The sequence below is a fragment of the Natrix helvetica genome (genome assembly GCF_964273705.1).
Source record: "Natrix helvetica genome assembly, chromosome: 4".
Classification (NCBI taxonomy): domain Eukaryota; kingdom Metazoa; phylum Chordata; class Lepidosauria; order Squamata; family Natricidae; genus Natrix; species Natrix helvetica.
This window is the reverse complement of record NC_138550.1, coordinates 165,056,794-165,074,639: the sequence shown is the minus strand read 5'-3', so window position 1 is coordinate 165,074,639 and position 17,846 is coordinate 165,056,794. Positions and strand designations below refer to the sequence as shown.

General features: G+C 43.0%; 1 protein-coding gene across 2 annotated transcripts; it reads left to right on the top strand.

Moving 5' to 3' along the window:
- Nucleotides 1-8,734: 8,734 nt before the first annotated feature.
- Nucleotides 8,735-13,854, top strand: LOC309391034 (proto-oncogene Mas-like). Of its 2 annotated transcripts, XM_081951068.1 has the most exons (3): nucleotides 8,758-8,847; nucleotides 10,729-10,799; nucleotides 11,412-13,854. In XM_081951068.1, exon 3 carries the CDS (start codon nucleotides 11,953-11,955, stop codon nucleotides 12,907-12,909), a length of 957 nt encoding a protein of 318 aa, XP_081807194.1. In that variant the 5' UTR covers nucleotides 8,758-8,847; nucleotides 10,729-10,799; nucleotides 11,412-11,952; the 3' UTR covers nucleotides 12,910-13,854. The 2 variants fall into 2 exon arrangements, with proteins under 2 accessions (XP_081807193.1, XP_081807194.1); XM_081951067.1 differs by lacking the exon at nucleotides 10,729-10,799 and having other exon boundaries at nucleotides 8,735-8,847.
- The last annotated feature ends 3,992 nt before the right edge of the window (nucleotides 13,855-17,846 follow it).

Sequence of the window (17,846 nt, the reverse complement as noted above, 5' to 3'; positions counted from 1 at the left end):
AATGCAATGCAATGCAATGCAATGCAATGCAATGCAATGCAATACAATACAATACAATAGTAGAGTTGGAAGGGACCTTGGAGGTCTTGTAGTCCAACCCCCTGCCTAGGCAGGAAACCCTATAGCGTTTCAGACAGATGGCTATCCAACATCTTCTTAAAGACTTCCAGTATTGGAGCATTCACAACTTCTGGAGGCAACGTCTGTTCCACTGATTAATTGTTCTAACTGTCAGGAAGTTTCTCCTCAGTTCTAAGTTGCTTCTCTCCTTGATTAGTTTCCACGCATTGCTTCTTGTTCTACCCTCAGGTGCTTTGGAGAATAGTTTACCTTCCTCTTCTTTGTGGCAACCCCTGAGATATTAGAACACTGCTATCATGTCTCCCCTAGTCCTTCTTTCTCTTAAGCTAGACATACCCAGTTCCTGCAACCGTTCGCTTTATGGCATCTGAACTTTACCCCTGTATCCCCTCCCTTCTGTCTGTGTCATAACTCATATTCTCCAACTAGGCTGTAGACATGAGATCCGACTCCGGCCGAAGGCATGCATGGAATTTCCCCCTCCATGCCAGCCTGATAATAGTCGTGGCAACGCTTTAGAAGTTGACACTGGGTGCATGCATGAAAGGTGCGTGCAAGATTGAAGCGCATGCACGGAAGGCTGGAGGCATGCGCGGAAGGTATGCATGGGAAGCGAGGATGTGCGCAGGGGGGCGAACCGGTGGTAAAAATAAGTGAAACCCACTGCTGCACCAAGGACTACAAAAGCAGAGCCATCTTTGTGATCTCAGGAATAGGCAGGATCTCCTGCAAGCAGGGTGAAGGAGACCACAAGAGTTGAACAAGTTTGCCTTGGATCAGATAACCATAGCAAAGGAGTGTGATACTCACAGGAGATGACAAAAATGACTAATTTCAAGAGAAGAGACTTGTGGCGTCCTTGATGTTCTCTGAGTGTGTCTATTTATAGACATTTCATTACCCTATTAAGATAGCATCATCAATGAATTTGAGTGTGGCGGTTGATGCCTTTTTGTGTACTGTAGCTTGCTCAGCCAGTGTTGGTGGGGATGTGGTTTCCCAAACAACCAAGCTCAGAAACCACCAAAGATTCCATAGTGACTAATTTGTTCCATCCTGAACTTCATTTAACCACAGAGAAGACATCTGTCCCTGAATCTGTCCAGTAATACCACTAAGAGAAGCAAAGAAAGGAAGGGAACTTTTGTGTACAGAAAAGGGTAGGCGACACTCAGTTCTTCTTCACAGACAATGAACGGAGCAGATTCTACAAGCATCTGGAGTTCTGTAACACAGGTAAGACAATATTTTAATCTACATAATTTCAGAGAGTTGATCATGAAGCATCCTTTCTTGGGGCCTGTAGGAAGAGCTACAGGCCCCGAGAAAGAGATCTTTCAAGGCTTGTGAATACTCAGAAGAGTTGGAGCTAGGCACAATTCAGAAGGGATGTGTCTTCATAGGGTAGACACCAGTGACGTACGGTGAGGTTTATGGCTGGTGAGGCACTGACCCAGTGGTGGGTTTCAATTTTTTTTAGGCTTGTGGATTTCAATTCCCAGAATTCCACAGCCAGGCATGCTCAGTTCCGATTTAAAGCGACAGCATTTGTTTTTCTCCTTTGCGAAAGAAGTTTACTTCTTTCTCTTTCTTTTTCTTCTCCCTTCCTCTCCTTCCTCCCTCTCTCCCTCCCTCCCCCCTCTCTCAAACACACACACACACATTGGATTGGACTACACACACTTTCGCCCAGCCCCGGAAGGATCCAGTCCAGCTTCATTGATTACAGGTTTGAAAAGGCAACGTGGCTCTGCCTGCAATCAAACTACACTTGAGGAGGGAGAGCACACAAGTGAGCCCTCCAGCCTTTGCCCAAAGCCCTGTACCAGGAGGATGAAATTTGAATTCCTCCCCCTCCCTCCGACCCACACGTACATTTTCCAGTTGTTTCAGAGAGGATTTCAACTCTGCTCTTACCTCGGGTCCTCTGAAAAAGCCCCGCCCAAACAAGCGCCCTCTACTATGAGGCAGGAGAACTTCATGCCTCACCTACGTCAGGAATTTTTAGGCTTTTAACCCTTGCTTAACTCTGGTCGAGTGATCATAAAACGCCTAAAGTCAGACTAGATGAGGCATGCAGTTCTCCTGCCTCATAGTAGAGGGCGCTTTTTTAGAGGCCTTTTTAAATAGTTAAGCAGAGTCATCCACTGTGAGGCAGCAACTAGCTCAGCCTGACCTTAGCTCTGGCCTTTTTCCTTTTATTTATATTTTTTTCCTTTCATGATCACCGTGGTGAGGCTGTGCCTCCCCTGCCTCCCCTGACTGCACGTCACTGGTAGACACAGTCACACAGAAGGCAAATATTTAGGTCCTTCCAAAAGACACTGTTGATAGATGGAACTTGGAGTGAACCTACTTTGCCAGATATTTCTGGTGATACAGAAAAAAGAAAGGAAGGTGGCCCTTTAGGTGTCTGGGTTTCAAGCCATGGAGACCTTCATTAGGGACAACCAATGCTGAATTATATCTGCAAGTCCACTGGTAACTAGTGCTATTTACAAAGTAGAAGCATCGCATGGACAAAGTGAAAAAAATGCTTATGACTATTTAGGCTGCTCCATTCTGGACCAACTGGAGTTTTGAATATTTTTCAAGGGTAAAGAAAGTGATGCCTGTTAGTGGTACTAGTGCGATTAAGCACTAGCAATGAACCCCAGGTCGAGGTTATAACAGAGCAACCCTGTAAAGTATACGCAGCGTGCGATAGATAAAGCAACCACACTGAATAATGGATAGTAAAGTAACAAAATAAACTTTACTTTTTGAAGAATATAGCAAAATCCATAAACACAGCCAAAAAGTCATACACAGAAAAACAGTCCAATACTACCAAGATAACTTGGATACAAGTAGCAAATAACTTAGACACAGTAAGTAGTAGCAACAGTAGTAACAGTTAGACAGCAGTTATCATACATCAATCAAGAGAGAGAGAGAGAGAGAGCAACAATATCAGCTGCAATTTAAATGCTGTAATCTACTAATTAGCAGAGCTCCTCTCTTAAAGATACATAACATGCCTTGTGCAATATATTGTCTACCCAACTTGTTGGTTACACCCTAACATTCTCCCCTTTGGGTAGATCAATATATCCACTCACAATGTAAGATGATAACCTTCACATGATGAGGTATGTTTCACTGAACTTTGTGCCTTAGTGAAGTTGTCTGCTAAATTGTCTTCAGTTGAACAATATTCCAACTTTATCAGGCCATCCTTAATGCTTTGTCGAACATTAAGATATCTCAAATCAGTATACTTCGATCTCGTCTTAATAGCTAAACTAGTCGCCATTTTTATTGCTGCCTGATTATCTTCATAAACAGTAAAAGGTTCATTGATACTTAATCCCATATCTATAAGCAATTGCTTATAATATATCAGCTCAGTACATGTCAACGACAAACATGAAAACTCAGCTTCCATTGTGGATAAGCTTATGTGTTTCTGTCGTATCGACCTCCATCCAATCAGTACACCACCTAGCATAAAGGCTATGCCGGAAGTTGACTTCCTATTATCTATAGCAGCTGCAAAATTCGCATCAGCATAAACAGTCAAAACTAAATCCCTATTCGGTTCTAAATATAATGCATAGTGGATAGTTTTCTTCAAATAACGCAGCACACGCTTTGCTGCTTGCCAATGCCTCTCTGAAGGACTATCATTGAATCTAGCCAGTTGGTTCACACTAAATGATATATCTGGTCTAGACCAATTACTTAGGTACATTAGGCTACCTATCAAAGATTGATAGATTCCCTTATCAAAACCAGTACCCTCAGTAACCTCAGGTTTAAACTCCAATGCCATTGGTGTCTTTGCAGTCTTACATAGCTCCATGCTATATTTCTTAAGTAAATGATTAATTTTACCAGCCTGCGACAGCTTAAAACCTTTACTGGTTCTAACCACGTCTAAGCCCAGATAATGCTTAATTTCACCCAAATTCCGGATTTTAAATTTACTCTCTAATTGTGAAACAATGTCAATAGCTTCCTGCTCAGACCTAGTAATAATAGCTATATCGTCCGTGAACAAAAGCAACAACGAGATCAAACCATTTTTCACCCGTCTAAATAAACAAGGATCAGCCAAACCTGGAATAAATCCCATAGCTTTTAGTTCATTTACTATACATCTGTTCCACTCAAAACCAGACTGTTTTAAACCATAAAGGCTCTTTTTAAGTCTCCAACAACCAGTCTGGCCATTAGAATCCACACCTGGTGGCATCTTCATATAAATGGTATGCTGCAATGGAGCATGCAGATACGCTGTTTCAACATCAATATGGGTAACATTACACCGATACTTAGCAGCCCACACCAATGATGCCCTCAACGTAGAGGCTTTCAAGCTCGGAGCAAAAACCTCATCGTAATCCCTCTCAGTTTGGGAAAACCCTTGAGCAACTAAATGAGCCTTATAAATAGCATTGCCAGCAGCATCGTTTTTAATTTTAAACACCCATCTACAGCCAATTGCACTCTCCCCTGAAGGGAGCCTAGCTTCTTCATAAACTTTCAATTCCTGTAAGGATTTCAACTCCTTCTCCATAGCTGTCTTCCACAATTTCTTTTCCTTTTCAGGATACAGCCTTAACTCTGCAAAACTAGAAGGTTCTATGCTAACTTGCAATACTACACTGGCTTGGTATCTGTCGGGTGGATGCCTGTCCCTAGTAGACCTCCTAGGCAATACAGGACTTGCAGAATCATCCTGTTCCATCTCACGAGTAGATTCTACATCTACATCTTCCTCCCCTTTCAGAGTAATAGATGGACCATCCTGATTCTCTAACTGCTCATTTGGTGTATCGTGATTAACCAAACGATCAACATCTATATCATCACAAACCTTGTGAAACTCTTGTTCTAACTTCTCCCAACCAACATGTTCTGAAAATTTAGCACTAGCACTGTGCATAATTCTCCGAGTTCCAGGTTCCCAGAACCTAAACGATCTATGATTGGAATTGTACCCAACAAAAACCATCTTCCTAGCTCTGCTTTGATCCTTCCGTCTAGTCTGTGAGGGAATATGCACCCAAGCAGGGACACCAAATGTGTGTAAATAACTCAAATCAGGCTTCCTACCATGCCAAAGAGTATAAGGAATCTTACCAGTAGTTGAGTTAACTACTATGTTCAGAATATGGTTTGCACACATTATAGCCTCACCCCAAAGCTTTTCTGACAAACCAGAATCAACCAGCATAGTTCTGGTCATAGCCTGCAATGATTGACCACATCTTTCAATAAATGAATTATGTTCTGGCCTGTAGGGGGCAGAACGCCTATGTTCTATACCAGCATTCTCCAACATTGATGTAAACCTATGATTAGTGAATTCAGACCCATTATCAGTGACTAGGCAAAGTACTTTTTTATCCATCTTACGTTCAACAAACTTTAACCATTTAGTAAAATGTTGGAAAGTTTCTGCCTTTGATTTCATTACATAACAGAAACCATACCTAGAATAATGGTCCATAATGCTGAGTATATAGCAGGCACCTCCTAAGCTAGGTTTCTTAGGGCCAATTAGGTCTGCAAACACTACATCCAGTGGTTTAGATGTCTTGAATCCTTGAAACCGGTTTGCAGGAGTAACCTTACTTTTAACCTGGTTACAGGCATTACAGTTAAGATATTTTGAACAAGGTTTCAAATTGATTCCATTAGATAGAATAACAGTTTGACGTACCATTTTAAAATTTACATGGCCTAAACGTCTATGAAGTAGATGTATACAGTTATCATGGGGCTGTTTATTCTTATAACCAGGTTCAGAACTCGCAATATTTAAAGAGTTCTCATGTAGAATAAATAAATTATTCTCCAAATTGGCAATAACACTATTACCTTCCTTTTCAATAATGCATCTATCATTCTTAAATGTTACTGTAAACCCACATTTCACAAGGTCTTTTACAGATAATAGGTTAAATTTCATTTTAGGTACATATTACATTTCCAATTTTTCATTAATACATGGACAATAAGCTGTACCTTCACCTGAAGCCTTAATTTTCCAACCATTTGCTAAGGAAATGTGCTGTTTGCTAGCCTTCATAGTAACAAACCTTTCTTTAACCTTAGTTATAGAATGGGATGCGCCACTGTCAACCACCCAGAAACTATGGTTTACAGCCTTCTCTACCTTAGCTACAGTTACAGTAACATTGTTGCTTTTTCTTTTACTATTAGCAACACTCCTTTTCTTGCTATTTTTACAGTTCTTAGCAATATGCCCCTTACCACCACAAGAATAACATTTCTTAACAAAATTTACAGTTGAAAACTGTGTTTCTTCTTGTGATTGATTGTCTCTGAACTGAACTCTATCCTCTCTTCGTCTGGACTCTTCAAGCAATCTCCCGGTAACCTCAGATAATGTCAGTTCATCTCGTGAAAGAACTTCCAATGAGGAAACAAAAGAGTCGTAGCTTTCATCAAGCGATGATAGAATAATATACACCTGTTGAAGCTCAGAAAAAATTAACTCTTTTTCTTGCAAATCCTGCAAAGTTTTCTTCATGAAGTCTAAATGAGCCAACATATCACCACCTTTTTGCAAACGGGCTCTAAACAGTTTCCGTGTGAGATGAATATGAGCACCCACACTGTCCCGAACATAAATTCTCCGCAATGTGTTCCAACACCTAGCAGCAGATTCTTCGCCACGAATATGGACCAGTTGCTGGTCATTCAGTGTTAGTCCAATAATGCAGAGAGCTCTCTCATTGTCCCTGTTAAACTGCGCAATCTTCTTCGCATCCTCATTATCAGCAGGATCCCAATCTGTAACATCTGGTGGGTTCTGAACCACAAACCACAGTCCTTCTCTACGCAAAAGTAGGGAACACTTCAAGGACCAGGAAACATAGTTGGTTCCATCAAACCGGGTAATCATGGAGAGTGCAGCAGACTGTTCTTGTGCCATATTCACAAAAATAAACTATCCAAAAAGTGGTGCTTAAAAAAAAAAATTATGGTTAAGGCAGGGCGTCTGGGCCCATAACCAATGTTAGTGGTACTGGTGCGATTAAGCACTAGCAATGAACCCCAGGTCGAGGTTATAACAGAGCAACCCTGTAAAGTATACGCAGCGTGCGATAGATAAAGCAACCACACTGAATAATGGATAGTAAAGTAACAAAATAAACTTTACTTTTTGAAGAATATAGCAAAATCCATAAACACAGCCAAAAAGTCATACACAGAAAAACAGTCCAATACTACCAAGATAACTTGGATACAAGTAGCAAATAACTTAGACACAGTAAGTAGTAGCAACAGTAGTAACAGTTAGACAGCAGTTATCATACATCAATCAAGAGAGAGAGAGAGAGAGAGAGAGAGCAACAATATCAGCTGCAATTTAAATGCTGTAATCTACTAATTAGCAGAGCTCCTCTCTTAAAGATACATAACATGCCTTGTGCAATATATTGTCTACCCAACTTGTTGGTTACACCCTAACAATGCCTTCTGCATTTTTGGGGAGAAAAAAAACCAAAGAGTTTTAAAGCTTCTTTTTTACTTCCTTTGCTCCAGATATTCCTTTTAAACACTGTCTATGTCCTCAAGTATATATGCTAATCAATATCAGAATAACAGAGTTGGAAGGGATCTTCAAGGTCTTCTAGTCCAACCCCTGGTTTAGGCAGGAAACCTACAGCACTTCAGCCAAATGGTTATCCAATCTCATCTTTAAAACTTCCAGTGTTGGGGCATTCACAACTTCTGGAGGCAAATTCTGTTCCACTGATTAATTGTTCTCACTGTCAGAAAATTCCTCCTTAGTTCCACGTTGCTTCTCTCCTTAATTAGTTTCTACCCATTGCTTCTTGTCCTGCCCTCAGGTGCTTTGGAGAATAGGTTGACTCCCTCTTCTTTGTGGCAACCCCTGAGATATTGGAACTCTGCTATCCTGTCTCCCCTGGTCCTTCTTTTCACTAAACTAGACATACCCAGTTCAAATGCCAGTTTTTCATATTTTTTAACCTTTGGTCCCCTAATCATCTTTGTTGCTCTTCTCTGCACTCTTTCTAGAGTCTCCATATCTTTTTTGTATTGTGGTGACCATAACTGAATGCAGTATTCCAAGTGTGGCCTTACCAAGGCATTATAAAGTGGTATCAACACTTCACATGATCTAGATTATTTCCCTCTATTTGTACAATACTAGTCCTGTTCAATCTTCTAGTGAACCACACAAATAATAGAAAGTTACAAAAAGTACCTACCTACCTACCTACCTACCTACCTACCTACCTACCTACCGACCGACCTACCTATGTACCCACCCACCCACCCATCCATCCATCTATCCATCCATCCATCCATTCCCCCACTCACCCATCCATTAAATTGATTTGAATTTTCATGTAAATATTTCAAAAATAACTAATGTTGGCAAACAAAGGATAAAACAGGATTTTGTTTCACTTTCATGGGTCTTCTCATTCTCACAGAAGTTAAACCGGGGGGGGGGGTGAGTTTTGTTTCTCCTTCCCAGTTATGATTAAGTCTTTCCTTTGCGAAACATGGGGAGACACACTTAGAAAAATGTGAAGCAAGTTCCTCTTCTTTACTGGAAGTCTACTTCCGATGCCGAATAAATTCTGCATGCTCACCACAGCCACATCAAAGGCAGACCAAACTGGAGTCGTCAAAGAAATCTAGCTTTCTGAACTTGCTTGGATTCCCAAAGAGATCTGTTCAACCTCCCCAGGAATTCTTTTACTTCATCCCCAGGTATGTTCTTAGCAAAGATAGGACGCTCATCAGGGTAACTGTTATTATGAAAATAATAATAATTATCAATTCAGAATAAGTTTCACAACTGCAAGGACAACATTTTTTGATAGTATGGTTATCCATACTAGTGGTTATCCATCACAGACGGCCAATTATTTTTTTTAAAAAAATAAGTTCAATGGTTGGGTGGAATAGGATTGTGGCCCACCAGCAGCCAACAGAGCTGGCAGCAGATTCAGACAGTGAAGAAGTTGGGGAGGAACATGGGCCAGTCCTGGAGTCTGGGGAAGGCTCTGATGAGGGCTCTTTGTCAGAGGGAGAGATGGGGCCAGAGCTGTATGCCAGTTATTAGCTGTTGTCAGAGTCAGACAGCAATGAGGCAGACGAATAGTTGGAGCCTGTTCCCAGTGTGCGCATACACAGAGTTGCCAGATGAAGGGAACAACTAAAGAGCAGGGGTCGACTTGGGAGTAAGACCACAGGTGGACAATGAATGGCCCCTCCCAGAGGAAATAAAAGAGGAGCAACAGGGGAGTGGAGTTTGCAGGAGACAATTAGTTTGCTTAATTGGTTCATGACTCTCCGAGACTCCTTGCCAAGTTCTGCAGATATCAGCCTGGCAGCTCTCCAAATCAAATAAGGTGTGTGATCGTAAATCCTCCTTTGAAAGACTTTGCCAGCTGTGAATGAGCAGAATTTACAGTAAATTAATAAAAGGGGCTTTTGCCGGGACAGGGAGTTTGCTTCATGATCTTGGGAAGCCTCGGTCAGAACAAGTAGACCATTTTTAGATGTAGCCACCTGTATTTTCATGCCAACCAACTGAGTTTTGACATATATTTGGAGACTATGTGGAGGTTTCCAGTGCCTTAGAGTGTTTGCATTGTGCAACCCCTGTGAATTGTAAGCACAGGGCCAATACTATTTTAGTGAGGTCTCAGGCTTGACTAAGTGATCTTCTTAGATGTGACCAGGGGTGGGTCCCTGCCAGTTCTAACCTCTTCTATAGAAGAGGTTCCACAAATCTACAGTGCTGTTTAGAACTGGTTCCAGCTCCCTCCTCCACCCGTCCGCACATCACCAAGATGAAGTGCGAGAGGAGGAATTCTGGAAGTTGAAGTCTACAAGTCTTAAAGCTGTCAAGTTTGAACACCCCTGGGTTTTTTTTCTAAAGGGTTGGGGATGCAAGGGTTTTGTAACTTGACAGCTTTAAGACTTGCGTGCTTCAATGCCAGAGTTTCTGAGCCAACATTTTGGTTGCTAAGCAAGAGCATTGTTAAGTGAGTTTCACCACATTTTACAAGTTGGCCACGCCCATCCAGTCACATGGCTGGCAAGCAACTCCCACCCAGTCACATGGCTGGCAAGCCACTCCCACAAAGTAGGCCACACCTACAGAAGAGGTTCTAAAAAAATTTGAAACCCACCACTGGATGTGACTATTTGTTAAGAACATTGTTTCCTTTCAAATGTTTGTTAGAAACTCGGTGAAGATGTCCCTCTTCGTTCTTTTCTACTGACTCCCCTCCCCATGACCCAATTCTAAGATCCTCATTTTCATTCTGGAGAACCATCTCCGGATATGTCGTGTTGTGCAGCTTAACTCCTTGACACGTTTTTTTTCAGGTCACAATTGTCTCCTATCTTCCAAATATTCTTGTCTTTTACTTACTTTTTCCCTGCTCTTTCTCCCCTACATTCATTCATTTTTCAGATCAAGGAATTACACATTTTATATTATCGCCAAAATATGTCCTTATGTCAGGGGTGGGATTTAGCCAGTTTGGACAGATTCTAGTGAACTGGTAGTTCTGGTGATCACTTGGCCCCGCCCACGCAGCCCTGCCCTATTCTGTCCTATATTCCCATGTTTTTCAGCTCAGCTGATTCACGTGGCGCAGTGGACTACCACGCCTCAGCTGTTTTACTCACCGATGGTGCAATATAAGGTAAGATTTAAAGCTTAAAATGGGCAATTTTTGAATGCTGCATGCACACATGAAGTGAGCGTTTGGCCTGCTCTCACCGGACTGGTTGTTAAACCGGTTGAAGCCCACAACTGCTTTACGTTTCGGCCATTCTACAAAAGGGAATTGACTTGGGGCGGGAGATGTTTTTAAGGTTGCTTCTCTGGCGTTGTAGATGGCCATTGTTTCATTATATACTATATTTCATTTCATTAGCTTGCAGTTTAATTTATTTTGGTTTGGTTTAGTTCAATGAGATGGTAGCTACCTAGAACCCTCTTTAAATTGTCACCAAGCATGTGAGATTCTACCTTATTAGAGAAGGGAAGACCTTTATCAGTTAATATTCCAAAGGACAATTTTTTTTCTTCTCTCATGATGTTTATCTGGGAGCAAACATTAATCCAACCAGAATGTTATTAAACGTTCTGTTACTTATAGGTGGTCCCAAAGAGAACATTTTAGCAGGGTAAGAATTATGATTAATAACTTTGTTCAGCACTTGCTTTACACTTTAAAGTAAAGATGGAAAGATCCATACTGTGTTGTCTGCCGTTAAAGTGATCTTCTGACTATTTTTTAAAAAAACTTTAGATATGACACAGTTCTTGGGAAGAAGCAGACGAAACCAAACTACCCACAAAACAGAAAAGATTTCCGCTTTTAACTGTCAAAGTGATCAAATGAACTGTTCTCCGTGAGTCCTTTCTGCTTTTGCTTATCTAGAAAGGTATTAAGGTGAAACAAGACCTTTACTCTGTAGGAGTTAAATTATTTACGTGTTCTGAAACCAGATGATGCCAGATGTTTAATTGATCCATATGGCTGAAAACTGATGGGAGAAAATAATCTAAAGACACTGATGTCACCATTTCTGCCTTCCTGAGCAAGAACCACTGCAGAAGTACCCAAAAGGATAACCCAAGTGGTTTTTTTTGCTGAAGATTTTCTGTGAAATAGTCCACATCCTTCTTGGAAAAATCAGAACAGATGCAAAAGTCATTTGATGGCTGCTAACTAAACCAAAGGGGAGTGCTTTGTCCTACAGCTGTCTGGATCCATCCTTAGCCCTCAAGACGAAGCAGGAACAAGACAATCAAAGTGAGATTCATTTCCACAGAAGGCAGCAACCAAGATGAAAACTGTGCACTTTTCTGGAATGACGGATGCTCCAACAGGAAGCTTGGCATTCAGGCTCAGCGATCACAATGAGACTGACGTCATCTCCTCAAAGAGCAGCATTTATCAGCCTGAGTATCAGATGAAAGTCATCTATTCTTTAATAATTTTAATCTGTATTCCAGGAATTATTGGAAATGGAATCGTCATCCGACTTTTGGGATGCAAGATCAAGAGAAATTCTTTCACTGTCTACATCCTCAATTTAGCCACGGCTGACAGTGGGACTCTGCTATTCCTACTTCTGACAGCGATTCTGTACCAGGCTAAGAGATTGTTCCCCCTCATAATAACTGAATGTTTCATATGCACTTATTGCACTGGTCAATTTCTTCTGACAATCATCAGCATCGACCGGTGTTTGGCTCTCTTCTTCCCAATTTGGTATCGATGCCATCAGCCCCCATACTTGGCCCTCGTACTCTGTGCGTTTTCTTGGCTGGTCTCTTTGCTCCTCTGTGTAATTCATTATGCTCTGTTTGAGGCGAGACTGACTAAAATCTTCCCCTCATTCTATCACATTCTCATATGTACCTCTATTTGCATCCCGCTCATGGTGGTCTCCAGCCTGGCCCTCTTCATCAAAGGGTACCTTAAATCACAGATGCAGAAGCGAGGGAAACTTCTCAAAGTCACCTTGCTTGCCCTGTTTTTCTTCCTCATCTTTTCTATACCCCCAAGTGCCATTTATCTCAACGAGACTCTTTTCAAGCACAAGTATGACAATTTAATCACATACGGCTACTTATGTGCCTGCCTAAACAGTAGTGTTAACCCACTGATTTATTTTCTACTGGGGAGAAAGAAGGAACATCATTCTACATATAACCTAGACATTATCCTCCAGACAGTTTTCAAGGAGGAAGAAGAGAATGAAAAGCAGCCAGAGGTCCAGGTTGATACCCAGGCATGATGTACTCACAAGAGTAGGGGAAAAACTCCATATTTCTATATCACCTTGCCAGGACCTGTTAATTAATTCAGGGAAACGTCTTCTGGCAAATCCATTACTGTCAAAAATGTAATGCCAAGGAGATTAGGAAATTAGTCTGCCATTCTCTCAACCATAGCAGTGGTTTCCAAGTCATTTTGTACAGACCTGTTGAGCAAAGGTGGTATTTAGTAGGTTTTGACCAGTTCTGGAGGACCGGTAGTGGAAATTTTGAGTACTTAGGAGAACTGGCAAATACCACCTCTGACTGGCCCTGCCCCCATCTATTCTCTGCCTCCCGAGTCCCAGGTGATTGGGAGGAAATGGGGATTTTGCAGTGTCCTTCCCTTGCCACGCCCACCAAGCCAGGCCACACCCATCAAGCCACAGCCACAAAACCAGTAGTAAAAATTTTTGAATCCCACCACTGCTGTTGAGGTGACTTGATGAAACAACTTGTGGATGAAAGGAGTTAAACTTTTCTTCAATTTTGCTAATTGACAATGAGAAGCTAAATGAATGGTTTTCCTTATCTTTACATTTCTGTGCCTGATATTTGCTCACCTGCAGGCATAATTCAAAATGCTCCAAACACTGTTTCAACTGCTTTGATGTTCCTAGGTACTTTATCCTCGCTGTCAGACACCCAGCAAAGTTCATTTACTAGTGAGAATTGATCGGTGATTCTGAAAACCTGATTCTGTGTTAGCATTCATACTAACAGGGCATCCACCCGGGTCTTGTTGTATTCGGGTTTTTTCCCATGTAAGATTGAGATTGTCTTGGCAATGTTTCGGCAAGGTCTCACTAGCCATCCTCAGGCTGGTGTTTTTGGCTTAAAGCGTGGCTGGAGCTGCATACCTACACCCATGAAAATCTATGAATACACACGAACACACAAACACACACACACACACACACACACACATATATTTGTTTTCGTAGATGCGTATGTGTGTGTGTGTGTGTGTGTGTGTGTATATATGTGTGTGTGTGTGTGTGTGTTTGTGTTACAACCCCTGGTATGCCCAAATATGGGAGGGAGTTCACTCCTCCCTCTTTCTGTCCTTCGGCTCATCACAGAAAACCATGCAGGCAGAAACCCATATTTTTATTTTTAATGTTGCCTTTTTATATTTGTGTTGTGTTTGTGCTGATAAATAAATAAAGGGAGACTAGTATGGATCCATTTCAAGCTGTTTAGCTCTCATCAGCTAGCCATACCCTTACTGGGATTTGAACCTGGGATGTGTTACATATTAGGCAGACTTGCTAGCCACTACACCACCGGTTCTCCTCCTTTATCAGCTAAGCCAGGGAAATAAGTATGTGTTTGTGTTACAACCCCTGGTATGCCCAAATATGGGAGGGAGCTCACTCCTCCCTCTTTCTGTCCTTCGGCTCATCACAGAAAACCATGCAGGCAGAAACCCATATTTTTACTTTTAATGTTGCCTTTTTATATTTGTGTTGTGTTTGTGCTGATAAATAAATAAAGGGAGACTAGTATGGATCCATTTCAAGCTGTTTAGCTCTCATCAGCTAGCCATACCCTTACTGGGATTTGAACCTGGGATGTGTTACATATTAGGCAGACTTGCTAGCCACTACACCACTGGTTCTCCTCCTTTATCAGCTAAGCCAGGGAAATAAGTATGTGTTTGTGTTACAAAAACAACACACACACACACACACACACACACACACACACACACATATATATATATATATACTGGTTTTGTTGTATTCGGGTCTTTTCCCGTGTAAGGTTGAGATACACATACATACACATACACATACACACATACACACATAGATAAAGGAGGAGATAAAGGAGGAGATCCTGTGACTTAGTGGCTAACATATCTGCCTAATATGTAATACAGCCCAGGTTCAAATCCCAGTAAGGGTATGGCTAGCTCATGAGAGCTAAATAGCTTGAAATAGATCTATAGTAGTCTCCCTTTATTTATTTATCAGTACAAATACAACACACACAAACACACACACACACACATATATATGTGTGTGTGTATGTGTGTGTATGCGTATGTATATGTATGTATGTATGTATGTATGTATGTATGTGTATATATGTGTGTGTGTGTGTGTGTGTGTGTGTGTATACACACACAAACGTCTTTAAGAAGATTTTGGATAGCAATTTGTATAGGGTTTCCTGCCTAGGCAGGGGGTTGGACTAGAAGACCTCCAAGGTTCCTTCCAACTCTACTATTGTATTATTGTGTATGTATGTATGTATGTATGTATGTATGTATGTATGTATGTATGTATGTACACACACACACATACATACATACTTCATTGATATGTCATGCATGTTTAAAGATATATTTCACAGTTCATTTCAATTTTAAGGAGACCGATTTTGATTTAATTAAAATTGTAGTCATCTATTTTTGTGGTTTGCATTTTCTATTTGTATCTGTTGTTAGTCATTTTGAATGTTGAATAAACAGAAAGGAAGGATGTAAATGTAGCAAATACATTAATAAGAAATAACTGTTTTGTAGACTAGACTAGACTAGACTATAATTCTTTATTGGCCAAGTGTGATTGGAGACACAAGGAATTTGTCTTTGGTGCATAAGCTCTCAGTGTACATAAAAAGACAAGATGCATTCGAAGTCAGGTGTTTGCAGTCATGTGTTTGCCTCTGGCCCCTGAGATCCACATTTCCTCTTCTTTGAAATTACTTTTCTATTATGCCAAGATTATGGCCAAAGAGATCATATAATACTTTGCCCACTGTACTCAGTTCTCTCTTGGTGAAAAACAAGTAGGAAGAACTGAGAAAAATGCCACCCCCAAGTTCTTTTTAAATGGATTTTTCTTTTAAAAAAAGATTGGCTAGGATTAGTACATGGGGAAGGGGTTTAAGATGAGAGGCAACATAAGCGGTTGGGAGACCGGGGTTTTTGGTCATTCCCGGTCGTTTGTACCAACCCCTGCATACTAGGTGGTCAGGATCGACAGACCCAAGGCCTGAGACTGCTGTTATGCAATGCGAGGTCCGTTGTCAATAAGGCCCCCCTCATCCACGATCTAATTTTGGAGGGGGACCCGGACCTCGCCGGAATAACCGAGACCTGGTTGGGCCACGAGGGAGGTCTACCCCTTGTGGAAATGTGCCCTCCAGGTTATCGAGCATTTCACCAGCCTCGGGCCCAGGGAAGGGGCGGTGGGGTAGCAGTGATTATCCGGGAAGACTTAGAGCCGAGAGAGTTCACTGTGCCGCAGACATCCGGGTGTGAGTCCCTCGTCGTGAGATGGAGCCCAGGGAGGCAGTTGGGCCTGCTGATAGTATACCTGGCTCCTCGCTATACTTCAGCGGCCCTGCCCGAACTCCTTGAGCTGATCTCATCGGTGGCGGTTGAGACCCCCAAACTTTTAGTGATGGGGGATTTTAATCTGCCGTCGATGGGAGAAGCATCTGAGGGGGTTCGGGAGTTCATGGCTTCCATGACAGCCATGGACCTGACCCAGTTAATTCAGGGCCCTACTCACGAGGGAGGCCACACCCTGGACCTTGTTTTTGTCTCTGGCCAGTGGACGAGTGATCTGGGAATAGGGGATCTAGACACTATTCCCCTGTCATGGTCGGATCACTCACTTCTCCGGCTGGACTTCCCTGGTGCTACCCCCCGCCGCGAGGAGGCGGAACTGGAAGGTATTAGATGGTTCCGCCCCAAGCGCCTGATGGAACCGGATAGGTTCCAGACGGAACTTGGGCCACCTCCTGTGGACCTGACCCGCCCCCGAGTGGAGGACCTGGTGGTCGCATGGAATAGTGCGACTACCGGGGCCCTAGACCGGGTGGCGCCTTTGCGGCCTCTCCTGCGGCGACGAACCACCCTGGCACCTTGGTTTACCGAGGAGCTAAGGGTGATGAAACGCCACAAGAGACGCCTAGAGAGTCGTTGGAGATCCTCCCGCTCCGAATTTGACCGAGCACAGGCACGAGCCTATTTGAAGACGTACCTTGTGGCATTAAGAGCGGCCAAACGTCAACATTGCGCCGCTCTTATTGCGTCTGCAGATAACCGCCCTGCCGCCCTGTTTCGGGTGACCCGTTCCCTCTTGTTTGAGAGACCACGGGAAGCCCCACTACAGGGCAGAGCAGAGGAGTTTGGGAATTATCTACAGGACAAAGTCGCTCAAATCCGGATGGGATGGACCCCTTTCAGTGGTTCAGTAGAGACGCCCGTTGCGAGTCTTGAGGGACCGCTTTGGGAGGAGTTTGACTCGGTTGCCATCGAGGATTTGGACAGGTTGCGTGGACGTCTGCGACCCACCACATGTTTATTGGACCCGTGTCCCTCCTGGCTTGTACTGGCATCCTGGGAGGTTACGCGCGACTGGCTCCTGGGCCTGGTGAACGCCTCGTTGGGTGAGGGGTCTCTACCGGCTGCCTTGAAAGAGGCGGTGGTGAGGCCCCTGCTCAAGAAGCCTTCCCTGGACCCAACGGACCTAGTCAATTATCGTCCAGTCTCCAACCTTCCTTTTTTAGCGAAGGTTGTAGAGAGTGTGGTAGCACAGCAGTTCCCACGTCACCTGGAGGAAAATGATTATCTAGACCCGCGCCAGTCCGGCTTCCGACCCGGGCACAGCACGGAGACGGCCTTGGTCGCATTGGTTGATGATCTCTGGAGGGCCAGAGATAGGGGTTGTTCCTCTATCCTGGTCCTATTAGATCTCTCGGCGGCGTTCGATACCATCGACCATGGTATCCTGTTGCACCGGCTAGAGGGGCTGGGAGTCAGGGGCACCGTTTTACGGTGGTTTGGCTCCTACCTCTCTGGTCGGACGCAACGTGTGTTGACAGGGGAGCAGAGTTCGACCCGGAGGCCACTCACATGTGGAGTGCCACAGGGATCGGTGCTCTCGCCTCTCCTGTT

Bases quoted from the DNA above. Each gene is read 5' to 3' on its own strand.
- LOC309391034 (XM_081951067.1), top strand. From the start codon at position 11,953: ATGAAAACTGTGCACTTTTCTGGAATGACGGATGCTCCAACAGGAAGC.